Genomic DNA, 22,965 nt, shown 5'->3' with positions numbered 1-22,965 from the left:
ATTCCTCAACTACAAGTCCATCCTTCCATCTGTCTTCCCTTTTGATGTGTGAGAGGGGACATGTCCTTGTCCTTCTCCAATGGAACTTTAGTTTCTCTCTATTCATTCATTCTTAAATTCTGCTCATAGTTCGGTAATTTCTAACAATTTGAAATAGTACATAGAGAATCCAAACCAACAAGTACAGAAATAAGAACAGTAGCATAGTACTGGCTTCCATGTTCCTATTTGCAATGCACAAAATTAATCTGAATCTCTCACTAAAATAAATTCTGCCCTTGGCATTCACATGTAACAAGACATTTCCAATGGTGAGGATGTAAATTGTATTCCCTCTAATTCTACTTTACAAAGACCCTTATAAGGAGAAAAATGGATGGTATAATTTTTTTTTAATTTCAGGTAGCAATACCAAAAAGTGTATTAAAATAACAATTGTGAGCTGCAAAACTGACATCGCTCTGTTAAGAGAAGTTATAATTCACAACTGACCAAAAGCAGCCTATTAACTTCCTTCATGACTGATCACAATATACCTGAAGCCTTCACAATTGAACTCCATTTATAATTCTGGACTTCGCTAATAATTCATTAATGATCTCCAGACTGCTCAGTATATTAAATGGTAGGTAGACAAAGAACAGGAGGGCAGGGACCCTTGGTTTATTGCCTGAGTTACAATTCATCCCACCTGAAATGAATAAAAGTTGCACCAATCAGGAGAATTTGTTTCCCTTTTGAGAAAGAACTGTGAACAGAGTTTATAACTCCGGGTCTTTCTGTGCATTCTTAATGTAAAATAAGTAAGCAATTAATGTAGAGAGGAAGGGAGGTGGGTCTCATGGTTAAGGCACTGGAGTGGGCTTCAAGAAACTTGTGTTCCATTCCAAGCTCTGCCGCAGATTTCCTATATGACCTTGAATAAGTCACTTGATCGCTCTGCACCTCAATTTCCCATCTGTGATGTGGGGATGATACTTTGTCTTGTAAACTCTTCAGTGCAAGGACTGTCTCTTACTATATCTACATACAGTGCCTAGCAAATAAAAATAATAAATACATGAAGTAAAAAAAAAAATCTGGCTAGTTTGTTAATATATGGCCATCAGCCATAGCAGCTTATGTTGTAATTGTATCAGATCTCATAAATTAAGGAGAGCTGGGCTTGTAATTAAGACAAGAGACGTCATGGGCTCCTATCTCAGTCCCCAACAATTTCTGAACGTTTAGCCTTTGGGATAAAGCATGTACCCCCACAGGCTCTATAGCACAAGTTTCGCACGTGAGGGGAGCTGTCAGCAACATTTCTGCAGCCACTCACTGTTGCTGACCCCAAACTACTTGTAAAAAAACAGAGCAGGACCAGTCCAACCCCCTAACCACCAAGTGATATGAAATACTCAAAAGATGCCATCTGAAGGAACAGCCTAACTGCAGAAAGGGAAATTTCCTTCCCAGCTACAAATATGGGGTCAAATCTTATTCTCCGACTTCAATGGATTGGTCTATAGTATAGTAATGGATGTCATACTATGATCATGAACAATGATAACTCAGATCCCTAGCAACTGCCCTAGCTAGGATACCAACCAATCTAAAACTGCTGGTAAACAAACACGACAAATATCTTTGGCCCTACATCAATATAACCTGTGTCTGCTTCCTGACTTTCTATACCTGAACATAGACCATAGCAGCTAATCTAATGGACTGGCAGCATCTAAATGGTCAATCACCAGGCCAAAGAACTATGGGAGCTAGTCATTCAATAGCAGAGCAGGCCATGTGACATAGTGCCATTTTACCAGTCATAGCAAATAACCTTTGCAAGTATAGGTGGCCCAAGTATAGGCAAACAACGCTGTTTCACTGGTCATAAAAGATATGCTGACTGGTGGAAAACATACAAAGCTATTACACTTGTCACATTTATGCCACAATATTTCAGAATACGCAAAAATTCCACACTTGCTAGAATACATGAGAACAGATACACTGGCAACAGCTCTCTGTTAGAAATAATTAAGATGTTTTAAGATTCTCAGTTAACATGAGGTAACACTTTGCGGTGGTCTGGTCTTGTTTAAATTCTTTTGATACTATATTTTAAAGGTCCTAGACTTAAATTCTTTTATCTGACAAAATGTGCAGTAACTGTATATGTCTCCATGATGAAGTCTCATGTAATCATACTTGTGAGAGCTATTCTTCTTCTTTGATGTTGTAATCTCAGACTGTGCAATATTCATCCTCTCCTTTTATTTACTGAAAACTGCACTCTCCAGCCACAACATTTTGCCAGTACTGTGTGTGGGAGAATTAGATTTCCAATCCAACAACATTCTGACAATTATGTCCTCCCCCACTGCGCCTCAACCTCAGCTTTATTGGAATTGAGCCTGATAATCGGGAAATGTTGGGTTACACTGTTTCAAATGCAAATAGTCTTATAAAAGACTTTTGAAAGATCTTTTATTTATGAGATGTGAAAAAGTTGCCTCAAACCTTCTAGACACAGCACTAAAGATACAATGTGAAAGAGGCATTGCTTTATTATGTGCGTGTGCAGGCTTTTAGTAGCCTAACTTCCCTTAGCTTTCTAGTTAACACCGAGCTGGCACAGCATTTTTTGTTTCAAACAAAGCCAGAAAAAGAACAGATACATTTAAACTGAACCAATTTAAGAGAAAGCTGCGGGCACACTTAAAATGAATTAAAAAACCCCCAATCTTTGCACTGCCGTGCCCACTTGTGCTGTATCTAAATAATCCATAAATCCAGATGCAAGCTGCAACAAAAACTTCTTTGGAGAGCGTGGGAAGCTAGAAGTCTGTGTTTCCTATTAATGAATAATTATTTTCAGCTGTTTTGGCAAGTGATTAAAACAAATTGTCTGCCTTTAATGTTAGAATATAAATTTTTTTTCTTTAACATCTTAAGAATCAAGTGGGAATTGCCTCATTTGTAGAAAGGTGTCTCTTGACTGGACAGTATTTTTCTGAACAAAAGTACAAATACGATACTTCATTTTGATAGCTATAAAATTCCCATTAAAATGATTAATTGATAATAGGACTCGAGATAGCAACATAACATGAGCTAATTAAAACTATATTTAATGTCTTAATTGAACATGCATACTCTTCAGATTCTTTTATATATTGTACATCTGTATATCATCTACAGCAATATTATGTTACTCTGTTAAATTAATCTCTGATGAAACTTTAACTATGGTATCATGATCAATCATAATTTATTATAGCACTTTTCATTCCAAGCCACTTTACAAACTAATAGTCTAACCACAAGGTACTACTAACTCACCTACATGACACAGCAGAAGCAGATGGCCCAGCACTACAGGGACTCCAATCATGCATCTCAGCAGAACTCAGAGCGGTGATGGGTAACTGCTTCTCCTCTCCCAAGGCCCTCACCTGTGAGGCTCCACAAAAATCATACAGTCCCTGCTTCTCTTCAGTATCTACACGAGATAACTGTGAGAGATAGACACACTCTATGGGTTCAATATTTCAGTGTAATTGGGATAACGCTAGCAACTGAACTCACAGAGTGGGTCTATCTCTCTCAGTTCTCTCATATAATTCTCAACTGATGCAAACACTGCCACTACTAAAATGTCAGGATGCTGTCTATGGGAAATTAGCTCTTGTATGAAGAGCATCTAGCTCAAGCAACCAGGCAAGACTAAAGTGATACTGAAGATCTGGCTAATATGTTGTCTCCACCTTCTATTGAAAATATTCAAAGTGGTGCGAAGCTTTGGGGTACTGTTTAACTCCTCACTCCTTATGACAAGGTAGCATAAATTTCCAAAAACGCTTTCTTTCATTTCCAGCTTGCTAGCAAGCTTCATCCATCCCAGATGAGGACCACAGTGGTCCAGGGCCACAGTGATCCAGGCATGTGTCACTTCCAGGCTGAATTATTGTAACTCACTGCATCTGAAGCTCAGTATGAAGACGATGCACAGACTCCAGCTGGTACAGAATGTGGCTGCTCACTTTTTCTGTGGCTCAAGCCACTATGAGAACATCAGACCTGTGCTCAAATCCCTCCATTGGCTCCCAGTCAATTTCCAATGCCAGTTTAAGGACTTGATCTTAATTTTCAAAGCAATTAATGGGTTAAGCCCTAGCTTCATCAAAGACCAAATTTTGATCTATGAATTCCCTTCTCTGCAATAATGCAGATCACAAAGCTCAGGCCAAAGAGCTTACAAGCTGTGAATAGAACATTCTGTTGAGGGGATCCAACTATGAAACAGAACTTCCAGAGGTGGTCAGATGAATCCACAGCCTATCTTTAGGAAATGATGTAAACCTTCCTCTTCAAAAAAGCCTTTCCACTATAAGTAATATTCACAATTCAAACACCCTTTTAGCCCCAAATCTCTTCTACTCCTCCCACAAAAACACCTAAAAACAAACACTACGGTATTTATCCAAGAAAAGTTTTGACCCCAAAAGAGAGAGAAATGCCAGAATCCATGAAGTCCATTAGGGATTTTGTTATTGATATTGATTTTACATGGAAGGTACTCAGATACTAGTGATGGGTAGCAGCATAAAACACTAAGAGAGAACACAGACATACATATATACAGACACATAACGCATTTATGCCCTCAAACATTAATGCAACACTATGGCTTAGAAATTTCTATTCCCTTCCGTTATCCTAAGAATCTTCTTCATCTGGGGACAAGGCTTCGATTTTGTTTCTTTTCCTTCTGGAACATGTTGGGGGTTGTTGGCAGCTTCCTCTAGCTGTTGGCTTTTGTCCTTTGTCCTAAGGCTGGACGTTCTTGAATCTGAGAAGCATTGGAAGAAGAGCAACTGTAGCCTCTGAAGTTAGTGTATGCTGACCCCTGAATGTGGACAGTGGCATGTAAGATTTTGTATAGAACCTCCAAGATTAAAAAGTTGTTGGAATCATACAGAATAAATTGCTGCATAAAATGGGATTCTGTACCAAAGACATTGTGTTATAACATTGCACAACAGGACATCAGACATGTTAAGCATAATCCAGAGGATCTCATTGGGGTGTTGGTATTGAAAAGTACGACAAAGCCAGAAATTCTAGCCAACCATGAATGTTGCCATAGAAGATAAATGGACTTCAGTTGGGAAATCTGTAATAAATAGAAAATAAAATGCAAAAACCATATTGACACCAGGTAAAATTCCTGAACACGCTTAGTAGAAGGTTGACACAGAGCTATTTGAACAACAGGAAAGATTGTGTCTTATTAGTAAATGACACAAAATGTGTGTAAGTTGAAATACTGGACAATCCAAGTATCAGTGTAATAAAATACTGCACATCATGGTTTGTTTGCCATAGGTTTTCAGATTAGTGATTAACAAAATGTCCCACAATTCATAAATGGCTTATTTTGACCATTTTAAATATATCTGTTCAAACACGCCACATCACACAGTGAAATGAGATAGAAGTAAAATCAGTGGAATTTTTAAAAGCATCTTACTGACTTGGGAGCACAAGCCTCATAAAAGTCTAAACTTCTGTACCTAAGTCACTCAAGTGCTTTTGAAGCTCCTACTGAATGTAAATAACTAAGTAGTTAGGGAGAAACTTAGGTGTCAACAACAATCTTTTCCTCCCTCCATTAATAGGTCCCTAATCCATTTTAGTGTAGCACTTCACATCTCGTAGATCCCTATATTCAAAACAGAACACCTAAATCTCATTAGGAGTTGTACTTTCCGTAAAGGAGAGTGAATTTTGTATTGATCCAAAACATGTGGTAAATACTACATTTAAGTTTAAGAAGGGGTTTCTATTCCATGTAGACAAAACTTTATGGACACTACTTTTGGGATAGTGGGTTTAAATACTAGTGCTGTAAACTGGATGCCATTGACAAGAACTAAATTAATTTTTAAAAAGGTAGTACATGTTCATCATCAGAAACTGCTGAAATGATCAAATTCATGCAATTCCAGATATAATGAAATGACATGTTGAAGAAAAGACAATTACCTTTCGTAACTATTGTTCTTCGAAATGTGTTGCTCATGTCCATTCCATTGTAGGTGTGTGCGCGCTTGCCACGTGCACCGGTGCTGGAAGTTTTCCCCTCAGTGGTATCCGTAGGGGACCTGCTCTGACGCCCTCTGGCATGAGGTGCATATGCACCAGCATAAATGTCGCCGCCAACTCCCCCCTCCCTTAGTTCCTTCTTGCCAGAACTCTGACAGAGGGGAAGGAGGGCTGGTCATGGAATGGACATGAGCAACAAACCTCAAAGAACAACAGTTACAAAAGGTAACTGTCTTTTCTTCTTCATGTGCTTGTTCATGTCCATGCCACTGTAGGTACCATCAGAGGTGGGTAGTTCATAGAGGTGTTGATTGCAACACAGTTCTGCCAAATCCAGTGTCATCTCTGGCTTTTTGGGTGATGGCGTAATGCGTCATGAACGTGTGTACCAAAAACCACGTCGCAGCCCTGCAGATGTCCTGGATAGGGACATGCGCCAGGAAGGCAGCCAAAGATGCCTGAGCCCTAGTCGAGTGAGCCTTCACTATCAGTGGAGGCACAGCCTGCACCGACTCGTAACAAGTATGAATGCAGGTGGTGATCAAATTCAAAATCCTCTGAGAAGACACCGGAAGGCCCTTCATTCTGTCAGCTATCGCATTAAACAGCTGGGTCGATCTGTGGAAGGGCTTGGTATGCTCCAGGTAGAAACCCAGGGTGCGACTGACTGCTAGAGTGTGCAGCTGCCTCTCCTCATTGGTCACGTGAAGCTTTGGACAGAACACCGGGAGGAAGATATCCTGTTTGACATGGAAGTGCGACACCACCTTTGGCAGGAAGGCCGGATGGGGTCACAGTTGGACCTTGTTCTTGTAGAATATCATTTACGGGGGCTCCAAAGTGAGGGCTTTAATTTTGGAGACATGTCTTGCTGAGGTAATAGCTACAAGGAATGCAACCTTCCAAGACAAGTGGGAAAGGGAACAAAAAGCCATAGGCTCAAGGGGCGGACCTGTGAGCCTGGGGAGGACCAGGTCGAGGTCCCACTGGGGAACCAGGTCCCGGATCTGTGGAAAGAGTCTTCCAAGGCCTTTCAGGAACTGATCAACAACTCATGTGAGAACACCGATCTACCCTGGATGAGAGGACGGAAGGCCGATATGGCTGAGCACCTTGATTGAAGAGAAGGCAAGAACTTGGCACTTTAAGTGAAGCAGGTAATCCAGGATTGACTGCAGAGACAACTGGGTAGGGGAGATATTCCCGTCCAGCAGGAGAAATGCTTCCACTTTGCCAGGTAAGTTGCTCTGGTGGAGGGCTTTCTGCTTTCCAAGAGATCCTGCTGTACCTGACTAGTGCACGCTTGTTCCTCTGGACTCAGCCACACAGCATCCAAGCTGTGAGGTGGAGAGAGGCGAGGTTTGGGTGTAGCAGTTGACTGTGATCCTGCGAGAGTAGGTCTGGGAGGCTGGGGCTGCAACGGCCAGGTCCATGAGCATGCCGAACCAATGTTGGCGAGGCCATGCTGGGGAGATCGTAATGACCGCTGCTTTGTCCCTCTTGATTTCTGAGAGACTTTGCTGATGAGCAGAATTGGCGGGAAGGCATACATCAGGTCCCCTAACCAAGACAGGAGAAAGGCATCGGATAGTGAGCCTCTGCTGAGGCCTTGGAGAGAACAAAACTGATAACACTTTCAGTTCTGTCTAGTGGTGAACAGGTCCACTCGGGGAGCTTCCCACTTCTGGAAGAGCATTCTGACGACCTCAGAGTGAAGCAAATATCCCATTCCTTTTTGGTCCATAGCCTGAAGCCATTGCAAATGTGACACTTGTTGCTCATGTGGGTTTCTCCTAAACACTTCAGGCAGCTTCTATGGGGATTACAGACTGGCATGGGTTTTTTGCAAGAGTCACAAGGTTTAAAGCCCGGGGACCAGGGCATGCCCCACCCCTAGGCTGAGTCCCATACGGGACTAACTATTTCTAACTTAACACTAAGGGAACTATTAACTATACAACTTTAAACAACTATATACAACAAATTCAGTATTAGACACAGTAGAGACAGGAAAGTTTGCCAAAGCCAGGAGACGTTCCAGCACCGTCACTGGTGGTAGGACGGAACTGAGGGAGGGGGGAGCTGGCAGCGCCCCTTATACTGGCGCATATGCATGCCACTCCAGAGGGTGCCAGAACCACTTCCCTACTGATACCACTGAGGGAAAAACTTCTGGCACCGGTGCATATGGCGAGCGCACAAACTTAGAATGGAATGGACAAGCATTCAAAGAACATTTACGCTTTTTTGAAGTAAATTACTTACCACAACCAAAAGCAGAGATGGAATGGGAGGTGAGAGAGTTATGTAGTAGTATGGTTCACCTCTCCAAGCTACAAAATTTAAGCTTTCCAAAAAATAGTAGGGTAGTCTACACAAAAACTTGCAGTGAAATAAGAGGTGTTAATGAAACTCAGTACAGGCCTTTGTGTGTACATTCATAGGCTTGCGCTGAAATAATTAAATAGGTTCTAGTTCATCCTTCTTGCAATGTCGATGTAAGCTTGTGTGAAGACCAGCCCTAAATCTCTGTTATGTTGTGAAGGAAAGCTCAACCAAATTCTGAGTCTGCAGAGAGCCTGAGTCTGCAGAGAGCCTGTCTGGGGTTAACTCAGATGACCAGTCACGATACACTAAATATCACCTATTTTACTGTTCAAGACATGTACTAAAGGAGAGACACAATTCATGTTATAAAGATCTGCACGTTCTGTGAGACATCTAATTTCAGAGGCGCAAGTGGGTAGGCTTGGGAGAATACAGACGCTTATTTTTTTTCCTAAAGTCAAAAAGAATCTAAGTCCAAAATGCCTAGCAGAGCTCAGCAGGGCATCTAAGCCCCACAGAGGGAAACCAAGCCCAGCAGAACCCATGAGTGTGATCAAACCCCACTTAGTGGGAGATGAAATCAAGGAGCCCAGTCCATTATCATGTTCTGAAAACACACATACACACTCGCTCTAAGGAAATAACAAGCAAGCATAGCTTGGAATAGTGCCACTGAGTTCCCCCACCTTTATTTGATCCCAGAGCAGAATTGGGAAATCACCACTTTCACTTAGGCCAGTCATACATGGTTTCTTAATTAAAGGACATTTGAGAAATACAGTGGGTACAACTTTGCTTATTGCAGTTATAGTTACTCATCTAGTGTTCGACTTGAGAACAACAAAAGAAAATCGAAATACAATTCTGTATGTAATAAAACAATATTTTACAGATTCCATAATGTGTAAAGTCCCTATAATTGGCTGGATTATTCAGCAAAACAAACCAATACATCAGCAGAGAGGAGGAAGCCATTGCATATTGTTTTATTCCCCCTAAAGGTGCCAAGCTGTGGAGAGCATCAGAGCAAAGGTAGAAAACTCATATATATTAAATATTCTCCTTTTTTAGCCCATGAAACCGGATTCAGAAGATTTGTTTAAATCTTCTTTCATTACATTACATAGTCCTGGAAAGACCAGAAAATCTCTTTTCTAAGAGCAACACCTATCAGATTGAGGAATTGTGTCCCAAAGTAGCAGAAGCCCCATTGTTTCATTTATTTTAAAATTAGGGTTGGCAAAACACACCAGAATTTAGTGTGGGGAAGAAGATATATGAGCTGACCTAAGAACCCTTCTCCAGTTCTAACTGTACAACAAGCGCTTGGTGATCCCTTGTCAAAGTGCTTTTTTTAAAATTTTAAAAATAACCCCAAAATACAACTTATCGTATGGCTGTACCTTTATAACTCTTTTCTGGCCAGGAATGTAACTTTGTTAACCACTATGAATAATAAAGGAGTGCACAAATGAAGATCTCAGAAGAAGCATAGGAGCATACATGTCTAGTTTGTTTTCATAGTACTAGCTAGGGTAGAGCCAATATGATAATCATCTACAAATGTTTGTTACCTGCATGTAAAAATAACATTGGAACTGCTATATATTACCAGGGACACCACTCATTAGCAACTCACACAGGGCTTGTCTACACAAACATTCAGTTCGCGGCACGCTGGGGGTTAAATATACCCTGCACTAGCCTGCCACGCATTGCCTGTGTGGACCCTGTTGACATGCATTAACAATTCCTTAAACTGGTGTACATTAAAGAGCCCTAGGAATTTAGCAGGATTCACACATACACTGGGAGTTTAGCCATTTAACACCCATGGCTGGCCTATGTCAGCTGACTTGGGCTGCGGGACGGTAAATCTGCAATGTAGGCATTCAGGCTCTGGCACCCTCCTCCCGCACGGTGTCCCAGAGCCCAGGTTCCAGCCTGAGCCTGAACATCTATATAGCAATTTTACAGCTCCGTGAACCCAAGTCAGCTGACTCAGGCCAGCTGCAGGTGTTTAACTGCAGTGTAGACAAACCTTTAGTGCACGGCAGACTAGCGCAGGGTAGTTTTACACCCTAGTTTGCCACAAAGTAAATGTTTATGTAGAGAAACCCATACAGTTAATGAAGGTGGATGGTAGATTATTAATCATTCCTCTCAAAATAGTTTTACAAAGCACTACACCCAACTGTGGCTGCTTAACCCAGAATTCACAAATAAAAAAGGTTCCAATGGTACTGATAATGCACCTAATACTTACTCGCAATTCTAACCAAAGACTAGCCTGAGAAAAAGTTTTTAATGTTTCTTATACATTGTCTGAACTTTATTGTTATAATGTATGCAATGTTCATAAAATTACAATAAAATATTCATAAAAAAAAAACATCGACTTCCACAATGCAGAAGGTTCCAGTATGTTAATCCATAACTTACTGTATGGTTGAGCAAAAATAGAATGATTCAGCCCTTTAAAAAACACAAAATATGTAGGGTTCTGCAAATCACATTTAGGTTTTGCTGACAGAACTCCCCCAGCACTGGCAATTAATTAAAGCACCAGTCTGGGATCCATGGCAGAGAGGCAAGGGATACCTACTACCACAATTTTTTTTTCTTAAACTGATATTATATTATAGCTACATTATACTAAAGCCTCGTTAGCAATGAGCATAATATAGCCAGGAAAAAAAAAACAGGTACTGCCCCTTATAATGAAGAACATGAAAGAATAAAGAATGTAGTCAGACACCACACATAAAAGGCCAGTATCAGTCTGATGTAAAATAAGAAAAGTAAAACACTTAATGGAAGCTAGAGGACTGAGTAAACAGGAAAGCTTAGTGAGATAAAAAAGTTGCCTCCGTCATTTTACTCCCCACTAGTTACTTTTCTCTCACACCCCACATCCACTGTTTGTTCTTGTTTATCCGTCTCCTCCTCCACATCTGCTTCTTTCATTGTTTTCCTATAGGGCTACTCAGTTTGTGGTAACAGCAGAAAGAAACTAACTTATGTCTCAAATGCTGAAGAAACAGCACAGAACAGAGTCATGGAGTGCTTTAGAGATCAGGATTTTAGTCACTTTCATTCTACAGTTACTGCTACTATTAAGTGCACAAAGGAAAAAAATTAACAAAAAGCGGAGGTGGGTTTCAAACCAGTTGAGGGAATGAAGCGAGTAAAAGATGAAAACATAAAAGAAAAAGTTCATGAGAGGGAGCAAGCAAAACTTGCAACATTATTTTCATTGTGTGCCTAGTAATAAAAGACAAAAGAAACCCATATCACTTTCTAGAGTGTGCCAAGTGCATAACGTCTGACTTTCTGGGGCTACTCTCATGAATTGATCCCCACCCATGATTTGTCTCATACAGACTTCTTCAGAACTTGTAAGGTGCCGAAGCACTTACTATTTATTTTATTTAGATTTCTGAAAATGCTAAAAAGGGCACACCTATCCATATGTTCTAGATGCTCTTGATGGAATTTAAAAAAAAATCCCAAATTCTGATTTATCTTCACTAGCATTGGTAGTATGGGGCTGCTATATAAGACCTGAGTTTCAATCCTGCTTTAATAGTTGTTGAATAGTCAAAAATTAGAGATAGTTTGAACCATTTTCCTTCTGAACCAATATTAAAGCAAGGTGAATTTTTTACGTCTATTTGGCTCCCATGCTGAAAGTGTTAAAAACTGTCATTTTTATAGTATTTTGGACACTACCAGCACTAGGCCCAAGAATGCCTATTGAAATTAATAATATATTATAAAGTATCTCCTATATGGTGGTTTTCATCTATTTTATATATTATTCAAAATGGAACAAAGAACACAAAGAAAACCGAAACAAAATGAGAAAGCCTAAACAAATACTCCATTTCACTTCTGAATTGTTTTCACCTTTTTTTAATCAAAAGAGACTCTCCTACAAAATATTTAGCTTTTGATTAATCAGCATTTTCCAACAGAAAACTGTTACATCAATTTTTTTTTAACCAGTTCTAGTTTTAAGGGTCTATATTTTTCTTTCTTAAAACATAAAAAATGTGTGGAATTTGCCAAACTTACAATAAAGAAACCTCAAAATCAGTCAAATATTTTAAAGGAGGTGCAAAACATATAGTACAGAATTTTTTGGTTTTGTCAGCTTCACTCTTCTCACTGCTGGCAACTGATATGCCGGATGAGAAAATGTTTATTAATGATTAGCTCATACATTTGTCCCAACAACTTATTATTTCACTTCATTATACTCACTGACCTGTTTTACAGAGGTAATCTGAGGATGAATTAACTGTTTACAAAATACTTTGATAATGGAAACTACTATATAAAATGTTAGGTTTCAGAGTAACAGCCGTGTTAGTCTGTATCCGCAAAAAGTACTCCTGTTCTTCTTTTTATATAAAATGTTGCGTTACAGTAGAATCTAGTAGATTAAAATCAAACTTCCCCATTCAATCTTCCTTTTCTAACATATTGCCTTCCTAGTCTATTGTCTTCATCTTACCCAAATTGCCATTACCAAATATATCTGTTACCCCAAGCAATTTGGATGACACTATATTAAATAAATTACTATTAAAATGCATAAAACAGGTGTTTGATCACTGGTTCATATAATTGTAACTCAAAAAACGTCACTATTTTACTCTCTTTAGTGATCTTTTATCGAAGTGAAACTTTAGGTTTTCAAAGCACAGTTAGAAAAATGTAAAATACTAAAATATCAGAGACAACACATAAGGGAATAATACATACACTTATCATATGATAGCTTTAAAATCCTCTTGCTTTTCCATAGATTGTAATGCGGCATTCACTCACAGCGATGGAAATCCAAAATTCACATCTGAGCATTTGACTCTTCACATCTTTGTGCATCTCCCTAAAAAAGTTTAGTCCATAATTTTAAAATGTCAGTGACATTGTTACAAAACCAAAATTCTTCACTCATTAAAAGGGCACCTGAAATACTTGTCTTCATTCAGAAATATGTACATGACAAGCACAAAATCTTTTAAAATCTTTTTCATATACTTTTTCTGGACTTGGATAACTTCACGACTATATGTGAATAATATCTTTCCTACCCTAAATATCCATGAGTTGGTAACTCGATAGCTGGAAGGAGTTGAGAGGACTTTCCAAAATTTTCATTTCTAGCTTGCAAATATGAGAAATTTCAATCCAAAAGATATTTGAGAAAGTTATACTAACATTTTTTTTGCAAGAAATGTGCTATTGCATCTTGAACTGCAGTCTTGCTACTTAAAGACTATAATTTCTCCTTGATGCAGACATATAATACCAAATTACTTTTACAAAAAAGAGGAAGATTGAAAAGAAGTGGTGGTACACTAGTTTTCCACTCACAACTCACGTTTCAACCACTTGTAACACAAAAACAAGATGTCATTCATGGTGGATTGCACAATTATCATAATATAATTGTCCCTCTTTCTTGCATACTTTGATCATAACTAGCATAGTAAACAATACTAAAATTTAACTATGAAAACCTAATTATGATAAACAACCCATTGAGATGAACAGGAGCAATTCATACTTCAGTTATTTTCCAAGCTGTGTCTGTTTTCCTAGAGACAGAGTGAAATGTTGAAGCCAACAACAAAACTCTATTGGACTTCAATGGACCCAGCATTTAATTTTTTATTTTTATTTTCTTTAAATATGAAAGCTTAGGTTCTGGAGCACATGGGTCAGTCAGTTACTGGGGAAGAGTCTTTTATGAAGCTACAACAAAATGATCTCCTTTTAACAATGGGGGAAACCCAATTTTCTCTCCCTCATACTGGAGAAATAAAATGGTAGGCACTGAAAAGTCAGAACTGATATATGAACTACTGCAGTCTTTCTCCATACTTATGAATGGAAAATAATTGTGATCTCTTGGATACCAGAGAGTGGTAACTACTGATAAATGCAACTTTAAGAATAATATTACAAACGGTGTAAACTTGTCTTCACTCAAACCTTATAGTGCTCAGAAAGAATCAATTAATTTTAGGCTCTGATCCTGCAAATACCTAAACACATGAGTAAATATTTACAGGATCAGGGCCTTAGTTTGTACTCAGATAGGGAGAGATAGGTATTACTGATATTAAAAAAAACTAGACCCAATACTCAAGTCTGCTCTATAAATTATGGGCAAATTTCATCCTTGTTACTGCTAATTCTGTATGTATTTCAACAGTACTAATCAAGGTTATGTGCTGTAGTCTATAGTACAATTAAAATAAAGTAGACTCATACAAATATCTTAATAATAGCTTCTGTAAAAGTTACTTTTATTTAAATAAGCACTCAACTTGAGGTTATTGCTAAATTTACTTTAAACTTTTAAGCCTGCATTTTAGACCAATGTTAACTTCTTTAATGTTTGTTGTGTTTAAATAATTCATACATGTTATTTCGGAAAGTATCTGAGACAATATTCACAAAAGCATTCTTTAGTCTTTTTATTGTCAGTCCACTTATTCAGTTTGTATATTCATTGACACAGGCTGTTTTACACCAAATGCTATTTTTTGTGGGATAAATTTGTTTTATGACTCAGGGTTCAATTTTTAGCTTTAGCAGGTGTCTATAAATGAGAGTTTGTCAAACAGATATATACTTGCAGAACTTAAGGTTTATTTTCCTAATTATGAAAATGACAGGCCTGCAGAATGAAAATTATTCTCATTGCTTTCACACCGAAAGATATGCACAGAAGGAAGTTCAGACTGTTTTAACTGGCATACAGTCTATAAAACACCACAGTGAGTAGTGATCCAGTGTATTTACCTACTGATGGGTGTTTGGCAGCTAGAGTGAAATACACTGTCTAGGTCTTGGTGGACAGGCATCCACATTACAACTGGCACCCTGGTTGAGAGTCTCAAGCAAGTTGCTGAAGATTAAATAGCTATTGAGAATGAACTTTTTTTTCAACCTCCTCAGAGGTGGTGGCCTCTGCAGATCAGGATTGAAGTACAATGCGTGTATGAAACAGTGCCCAGTACTCTTTAATATGCTTTACCTGTTCTATGGATACATTACCGGCTAAATCGGCACCACTGCAGTTGATGCAGCGGTGTCAATTTAGCGGGTCTGGTGAAGACACGCTACGTCGATGGGAGAGTGCTCTCCTGTCAATGTCTGTACTCCACCTCCCCAAGAGGAAGCTATGTCTACAGGAAAGCATGTCCCATTGAGTGTAGTGTAGACACTGCTATAAGTCGACTTCAGTTATGTAACTTATGTACCTGAACTAGCGTAACTTACATCGACTTACAGCGTTAGTGTAGACCAGGCCTCAAGTTTCCAGGGGTGTCTGTGGAAATGGCACTTTTCACAAGCTCTAAGAATTCATTTTATAAATAGACTACATTTATCATGTAGAACAACAAAAATACTACTTTTGATTTTGACTAGTGTAGAGTGAGTTTGTTTTCTCAAGAGTTATATCATTTCAAACTTAAGAGTAACACTTAAATTAGACCTCAATACATTTTCTATTCATATCAGATTTGACAACATTCATACACAAATGCAGTAAAAATAAAACTATTCTGAAACGTAGAAAGAAACACCCCTGTGATTAAACTCTGATTAAACAAGCACCTCATTTCATTCTTGTGATGTAGGTCTTTTGTTTAGATATGTAACTTCACCAGTTCTATATGTAAATAAGTCAATTAAACCACATTTGCTATACTTGTAAATATCTTTCCCGCTTTGTCACCACATATCACAAAACTTTTTTTGTGCTATTATGCTTATTATTTTTACTGAGAAATAAAGAGACTCAAACTTTATTTTATTTTTTAATAAACCGTAAGGTTGAAATAGTTAAAAGCCAAGCATTACATTTTTGTCTTTGTCCCATACCAGGTTTTAGAGGCTTGACTTACTACTGAGTAACGGCCTTGAGAAGAGACCCATATTTTAAAATGCTGGCATCATAGAAACAGAGCATGTGTAAAGACTGGCAATGGCTTAATACCATCTATTTTTAAACAGATGAAATAATCTTCATAGCTCATTTAATGTGCTGCCTCCCTTGAAGTTTTTTATTTTGCCTCATTAATAGACAAATTAAATTATACCAGTCCCTACAAGCCTTCCTTTTATACTAATGCTCTACAAAATATTTGCTCTCCCCTTTGGCAGTACTTTGAATTTCTCCTGGATATTTAGACACCTTCACTTGAGAAAATTTTAAAGAAATCAGTCAAAATATTGTGGAGAAAACGCCAAACATAAATGGAAACTAGAATCCTTCAACAAAATCGTCCAGCCATAACTGAACTATATATCCATTCTGTAGAAAACAGAGGTCAACATATTTTTTCAGTTTTTTAATCCCCACAAATCCCCCACAAATTCACAGATTAAGAATGTAGCTATTTCACTATTCCTTTCCCCCTTTGACTTTCCTTAATTATATTTCCTCATTTACGTACACTGTTAAAAAAATCCTGTTTGTTTCTATTTTACTCTTGGTCATACTGACTTTTTCCTTTAGGGTTTTATGGTTTTTCTGTCCTCGTTTTCACTTTAGGTCGATGCTGTTTCTCTCATTTCTTTGTGTATGAGTTTGGTTTTTTTAATCAAATACAGGTAAGTGCTCCTAAAAAGATGACTGGGAGGGAGTGGGGGCAGAGAGTAGTATGAGCTATAAGGACGTTTGCAAGTCAAAATTTCAGTAATAATTGCAAATATTTTCTCTTTTTTTGAGAAAATAACATGTTTCTTTATGAAAACATTTACATGACAATATGCTTACAACATACTCTTGGTCTGCAGCAACCAAGAATAAGCAGACAGAGTAATACGGCTCATGACAAGATGAATGCAATATAAAATAAAATAGAAAAGGGGAGGATCGCTGTAGCAACTGCAATGATGTAATGTAATAAAAATTTACAAAAATTGGAGCATGAGTTCCAGTAACCTATAAATATATTTGGTAAATTAAGCAAAATCTTATTGCAATGAGATTATAAAATTTTGATACTTCATGTGCTGATTGCCATGGGACTGCATTAGGAAACTGAACTCACAATGAGAACTAGCTCAGAAAAGGCTCAATTTTCCAATATTCAAAATTGTTCAAAAACAATACATCTGTTTATCATATTGTGATTTGACCAATTTTAATCTATGGGAATAAATAGAATGGTATGATAATCTGCAACATTCTTTTACATTTTTATTGATTAAAGAAAAAATTCTCTCAGAAAACATTTTAAATTATCAGAAGAATGCCACAACAGATCCTCAGCAAATTATCCTACACCATTACTATTCCACTGAAAACTAGTTTCAATGATAAACGTACACCAGGGTATATTTAGTGACAAACTGCATATAAATCAAAAACACTTGCAACTAAGTTGTGCATGTTCTTAAATGACAAAATATGTTCAGAGGTTTTATTTAAAAAATTCTCACTGCTTGTTATCAAAGTTAAAGACAGTTTTCATACCAATTGACATACTGTAAACTTATGAAATTCCTATTAAAGAAATATGGGTTTACTGTAACCTGATCTTTTACAAAAAGTTACTAGAAGTTATTGATAACATAATTTCTCTTGGTATCTAATTTTCTAGAAAATTAAACCAATGTTTCCACTCTAACCAAAGCTGAAATATTGTCACGTTAGGAAAAACCCTTGTTTATTTGTTAATCAGAAATACAAATCAAGTGGCACATATTTCCATTTGCTCTTCAGGCTAATAGTTTCAGCTTCATTATATTTTACAAGAAAACAGCAGACTTTCAGTGGTCCTGTAAAGTCTTTCATGTCACAACTGAGGTTTAATGACGGCAGTGGAGAAAAGCAGTGGTGATGCAAACTAAGACCAGCCCAATTGTCCTTATCTAGTGATGGGATCTTTTTTCCTGTTTGGCTTGCAGCAGTGAGGTTTTTCTGGTCAGGTTGCCTCCACCAAGCCTGACATAAGTAAAAGGTTGACATGCCCTGGTAAATCCAGCCTGAGGATAATCCTTATATCTGATACAGCTGATTCTTCAATCTGTAGGTTGGGGAATAATACTAATGTGAAGAAAATTATCAGGATAGCTCATATGTTCACTTAGCCACTGTACTGGTGTCTCAAGCATCGGCTCAATTCCATGAACCATCACTTGATTCTTCTTTTCTCCATCTAATGCAAAGAAAAATAAAGACCACTAATCAATAATTCACAGTTCAAAACAGCTTTAAGTTTACTGTATGCTGAAAGTCATTGCAGCGATAAAGTGATTACTGGCTTGCTACTACAAATTTAACTGAACGAAGAGCAGGAAACATTGACATGGAGAAAGTTGAAACTGCAGTTTGCATCATCTAAAACAGAAACTGAGTTAAAATGAATTCTGAGAAATTCTGTTACAGTGAAACAATGAAAGTGTCCATTACTTACAGTTCTCTCCTACAGTAATGATTTGTTCTTAATAAAATTATAAAGACACCTCCACCTTCCCCAGCTACAGATATCATACTTAAACATCTGCTCAAATGGCATGTCTTGCTTTAGTTAAGAAAAGTATAGCTATCAAAGCTAAAGAACATGAACCCCCAAACTTAATAGTTAAACTAAAATTTTCATGCTTTTATAGGGGTTCTACTGAAACAGAAGTAACACACATAATAAGCCACTATATCTATTTCAAATAACTGGAATATTTCTGGAGTACATTTGTTTTAATAAGAATTAGTAAATTTAAAGACTATGGCAGCATTATCAAGAGTTACTCAGAAAGTTAACTGAATTAGTCCAATTTCTCACTTAGTTTCATCTATTGGGATAACTATGCTAGCAAGTGATTCCTAGTTCAAGAGGGATACAAGCTAAGAATATTTCAATTCTCTTTACTTATACTTGTCCTGAAGGATGAAAAAGCTCTGATCCTTAAATTTAAAGGATGGGAACCAGCTAAAACCATGACCTGATGGCCACATGCTGAGTCAAAACTAGCTTTAAAAAAGCTAGACAGATTATTTGAGTCTTGAAATGAGAAGTTAGATAATTTGAGATCTGCTTCAAAAGGTGGTTAAAGAAAAGAAACCAGTGACCTTTTAATGTTTAGATGCCACATTCAGACATCCTTATACTATAGGAATCTACCATAGAGAAATCTGTACACAGTGTGCACAAATGTCACTGCCCTCCCTATACCATCAGTTACAAACCTCCCATTTTCCCCACAGAATTGGCTACAGAAAGAATGATTGTGCCACCACAAAATTTATGCAGAATCTAGGAAATGAAGGCAAACTTGCTGGCTCTGTCAGGCTAAGGGATGGTTACAACATGGTTCCTAATACATAGCATAGATAGGATCTTAACTGTGTTTTGTAATAAGGATAAAGCCTTGCCAACCCTGTCATAACATCTTCTGATAGCTGGTTTGCATGGATATCTCTGTCCTCACTACAGTTCAAATAATGCTAGCAACAGCTATGCTTGAACCTGGTTGTTGCTAGCATGAAATTGGTTTCATAAGCTATTTAGACAGGGATTCTTGCCCAAAGTACTGCATTATAGATTACCTACAGGGTATTATATATCCCATTTTGGTTAAAATAGTTCAGTGTTTAAAAAAATAAAAACCTTGTCCACGTACAAAGAAACCACCCCACAAAATCCTTGATTAAACACATTACTTTAACCTTAGGCCTTGGTTCTACAAATGCATGTCTGCAAGTAGTCCCACTCAATTCAGTGGAACTACCTATTTGCATAAATGTTTGCAGGTTTGGGGCCTTATTGTGGACAGTGCATAAAATGGGAGTGCTGCCATTTTAAAATAAGATATAATAATTCAGACTAACATACATTTTGCTGGGTTTGAAACATTATCTGTCAAGCTGTCATCAATGTACAGGGCTAATGGTACATAAGAAATGATAGCTTGCACTAACCATGTGTTTACAATGGGAAGGTGGGATGCTTTTAATATGGTTAAAATAAACATTTCTTACCAAATATTGCAATATTTTTTACAGCTTTCAAAATGCAGCTTCATTACAATATCCTTTTGGCTCGTTACCTTGCTGAAGAAATTATTTTATAGCAAAATTATTTATTTTTAGGAAACAATTCCACCTTATTCTATATTAAGTGTTATTTATCCAAGGAGGTTTTTCTGGAGTGACTATTACTTCTGGACTTTGATGCACTGGTACAGCGTGACCAAGCCACATAGCTTGAGGAGCAAATGCATTTGGCTTGAGTGAAAAATGAATAATGGGAGCATGACCTTTCATTCCACAAGCCAGTAACCTATATTGTTCCAAGATATTTGGTCATGGTAACATAGAATATTTGAATATTCAAAGGGGACCTATAATATTAGTGTTATTTTAAATATACTTTATATATACACTTTATTCTTAAGGTCAATCATTGTTTATAAGATTAAGTTTTCTTTCCCCTTTTTTTCAAGCAAACATAAATAAGGGCTACCGTTTCATGTTTTCCTCTATTTAATCAAATTATAACACAATTTGTAATGCTCAAATGTAAATAGTAACAAGTTTTATTGCAGAATCAAGAAGTAGGACAGTGAGGAAAATGGTTTTGACAGGTTTTCAATAGTAAAAGGGAAATGTCAGAAAATATGGGCAAAGCAAACTGATTTTTCATATAAATTCTCTATGATACAGTGCAAATATCTTCAAGTATTTAATATAGTGACAAAATGTCTCCACAACTAGATATCTCCAAAACAATAATTCATAACTATAACATGTATTTACATAGCTGTCAGTCCTATTATTTTTGCATGTATATGATTCTAGTGAGGACGAAATTGTAGATTAATGTGACTGGATTGAGCCAAGCAAACTTAGGGCAGGTAAATAGACACACAGCTCTACCTCTTGGCTCACATCTGCTAAAACTCATAAAATTTATAATACACATTCTCCAGTCTTCAATGCTTTAATAAATAAAGATTAAGAAAAAAGAAACAATTTAAGGATGTTCCACAAACTAAGAAAAACTAGGAAATTCAAACTTAAGATTGATATATCATCTTCAAATCACTCCATTGAAAATTTAAAAATCCCACAAGATATAACTTGTGTGAATTATTCATTCTATCAATTTAAAACCTAATTCAGTTTCCTTACTCAGTTCATCACAAATTAACATTAAAATAATTAATTTTTTTAATTAACTTCCATGCAAGAATATGAACTATAGAGGAAAATGGAAAGGTATTAGAAACTTAGCAATAAATGTTTCATAAAAAATTATTCACTGTTTGTACACAAAAAATATTCTGCCTGCGATCACAACATTTTACAATGTTATTCAGATAGCAGGCAAAGACTTGTTTCAGGCAGTATTTGGAGGGAATAGCTGCCAACCCAATTCTCCCTTCCTTCCTTCCTTCCTTCCTTCCTCAAACATCAGTAAAGCAGCAACACTGAAGTAATGGGCATTAATTGGACACACCAGCCAGTCAATACTTCAGAAGTCAATATGTGCAATCAGACAGGTAAATTAGGACTGACATGGCTTATCTGAACCCACCTATTGTAAACCGCCATTGGCTAATGACATTACAGCTGCAATTTATAAGCTAGATCACCCTTAATGAATGAACTATTTTCAACTTCTTATTGTCAGACATCACAGTCCAAAAAAACAGAGATGAAGAGAGAGCACTTAAATCAAAGCTACATCCAAAAGTCTCTTTTAAAGGAAAACTCCAGTAATTTTAAACTCTTAGATAAGTAAATATTTTTATATGATTACAGGCAACATTGTTAGGGGGGGGCCTTAACTATAGGAGTTTACATTATAAGCCTCTATTTTCAATGACTTATAACTTTATCAAACGCTAATCATTCAGATAGAAATTTTTCATGAATGGTCTCTGCCTCAGGTTGAATTTTTTCCCCAACCCTTTTTGAGACTGTGGTTAAGAAAAAATACGTAGTTTTGTAAATGTTACAACATTTTTTCTAATAATTTATTTGAAGATCTTTAGTACCTCGATAGTTTTGAATAGGGACTTAAAATTGGCAAGGTGATTGTCCTTGGATAGGAAAGTCTTTTACTGTCCTGTGAAAATCCACAAATCTAGATCTGGCTGAGACATAAACCTCTAACCATCTCTTTGTTAGAGACTTGCTGTTCAGAACATTATATTTGCAGCAAGCATACTACCAAGCCACATCCTACTCTCTAAGGGTATGTCTATACTACACATGAAGTTATGATTGTAGCATGGATAGACAAACCTGGATAGTTCTAGTTTAGACAGAACAGGTAACAACAGTAGTGTAGATGTGGTGACATGGGCTTCAGAATGGGCTGGCAACCAAAATACAAGCCTAATGGAAACCCTGGGTACACAATCTGGTTGCTAACCTATGCTGAAGTCCATGCTGTCATATCTATACTACTATTGTTACAACTTCAGTTGCAGAGTAGATATATTCTAAAGCAGGGATCCCCAATGCTGTGCCCACAGGTGCCATAGCGCCCACCGGGGCATCTA

The 22,965-nt window shown here is 37.3% G+C and overlaps 1 protein-coding gene across 10 annotated transcripts in view; it reads right to left on the bottom strand.

The window, feature by feature from the left end:
* Positions 1 to 16,252: 16,252 nt before the first annotated feature.
* ATG5 (autophagy related 5) overlaps positions 16,253 to 22,965 on the bottom strand; it is a 144,532-nt gene continuing 137,819 nt past the window's right edge. For all 10 annotated transcript variants that reach the window (XM_054022586.1, XM_054022582.1, XM_054022587.1 and 7 more), the window contains one exon: positions 16,253 to 18,614. In XM_054022586.1, coding sequence (XP_053878561.1) covers positions 18,478 to 18,614 — 137 coding nt within the window. In that variant the 3' untranslated portion in view covers positions 16,253 to 18,477. The remainder of the gene's footprint in view (positions 18,615 to 22,965) is intronic.

This window comes from Malaclemys terrapin, chromosome 3, assembly GCF_027887155.1.
Source record: "Malaclemys terrapin pileata isolate rMalTer1 chromosome 3, rMalTer1.hap1, whole genome shotgun sequence".
Taxonomy (NCBI): domain Eukaryota; kingdom Metazoa; phylum Chordata; order Testudines; family Emydidae; genus Malaclemys; species Malaclemys terrapin.
This window is presented reverse-complemented; position numbering and strand designations above follow the sequence as displayed.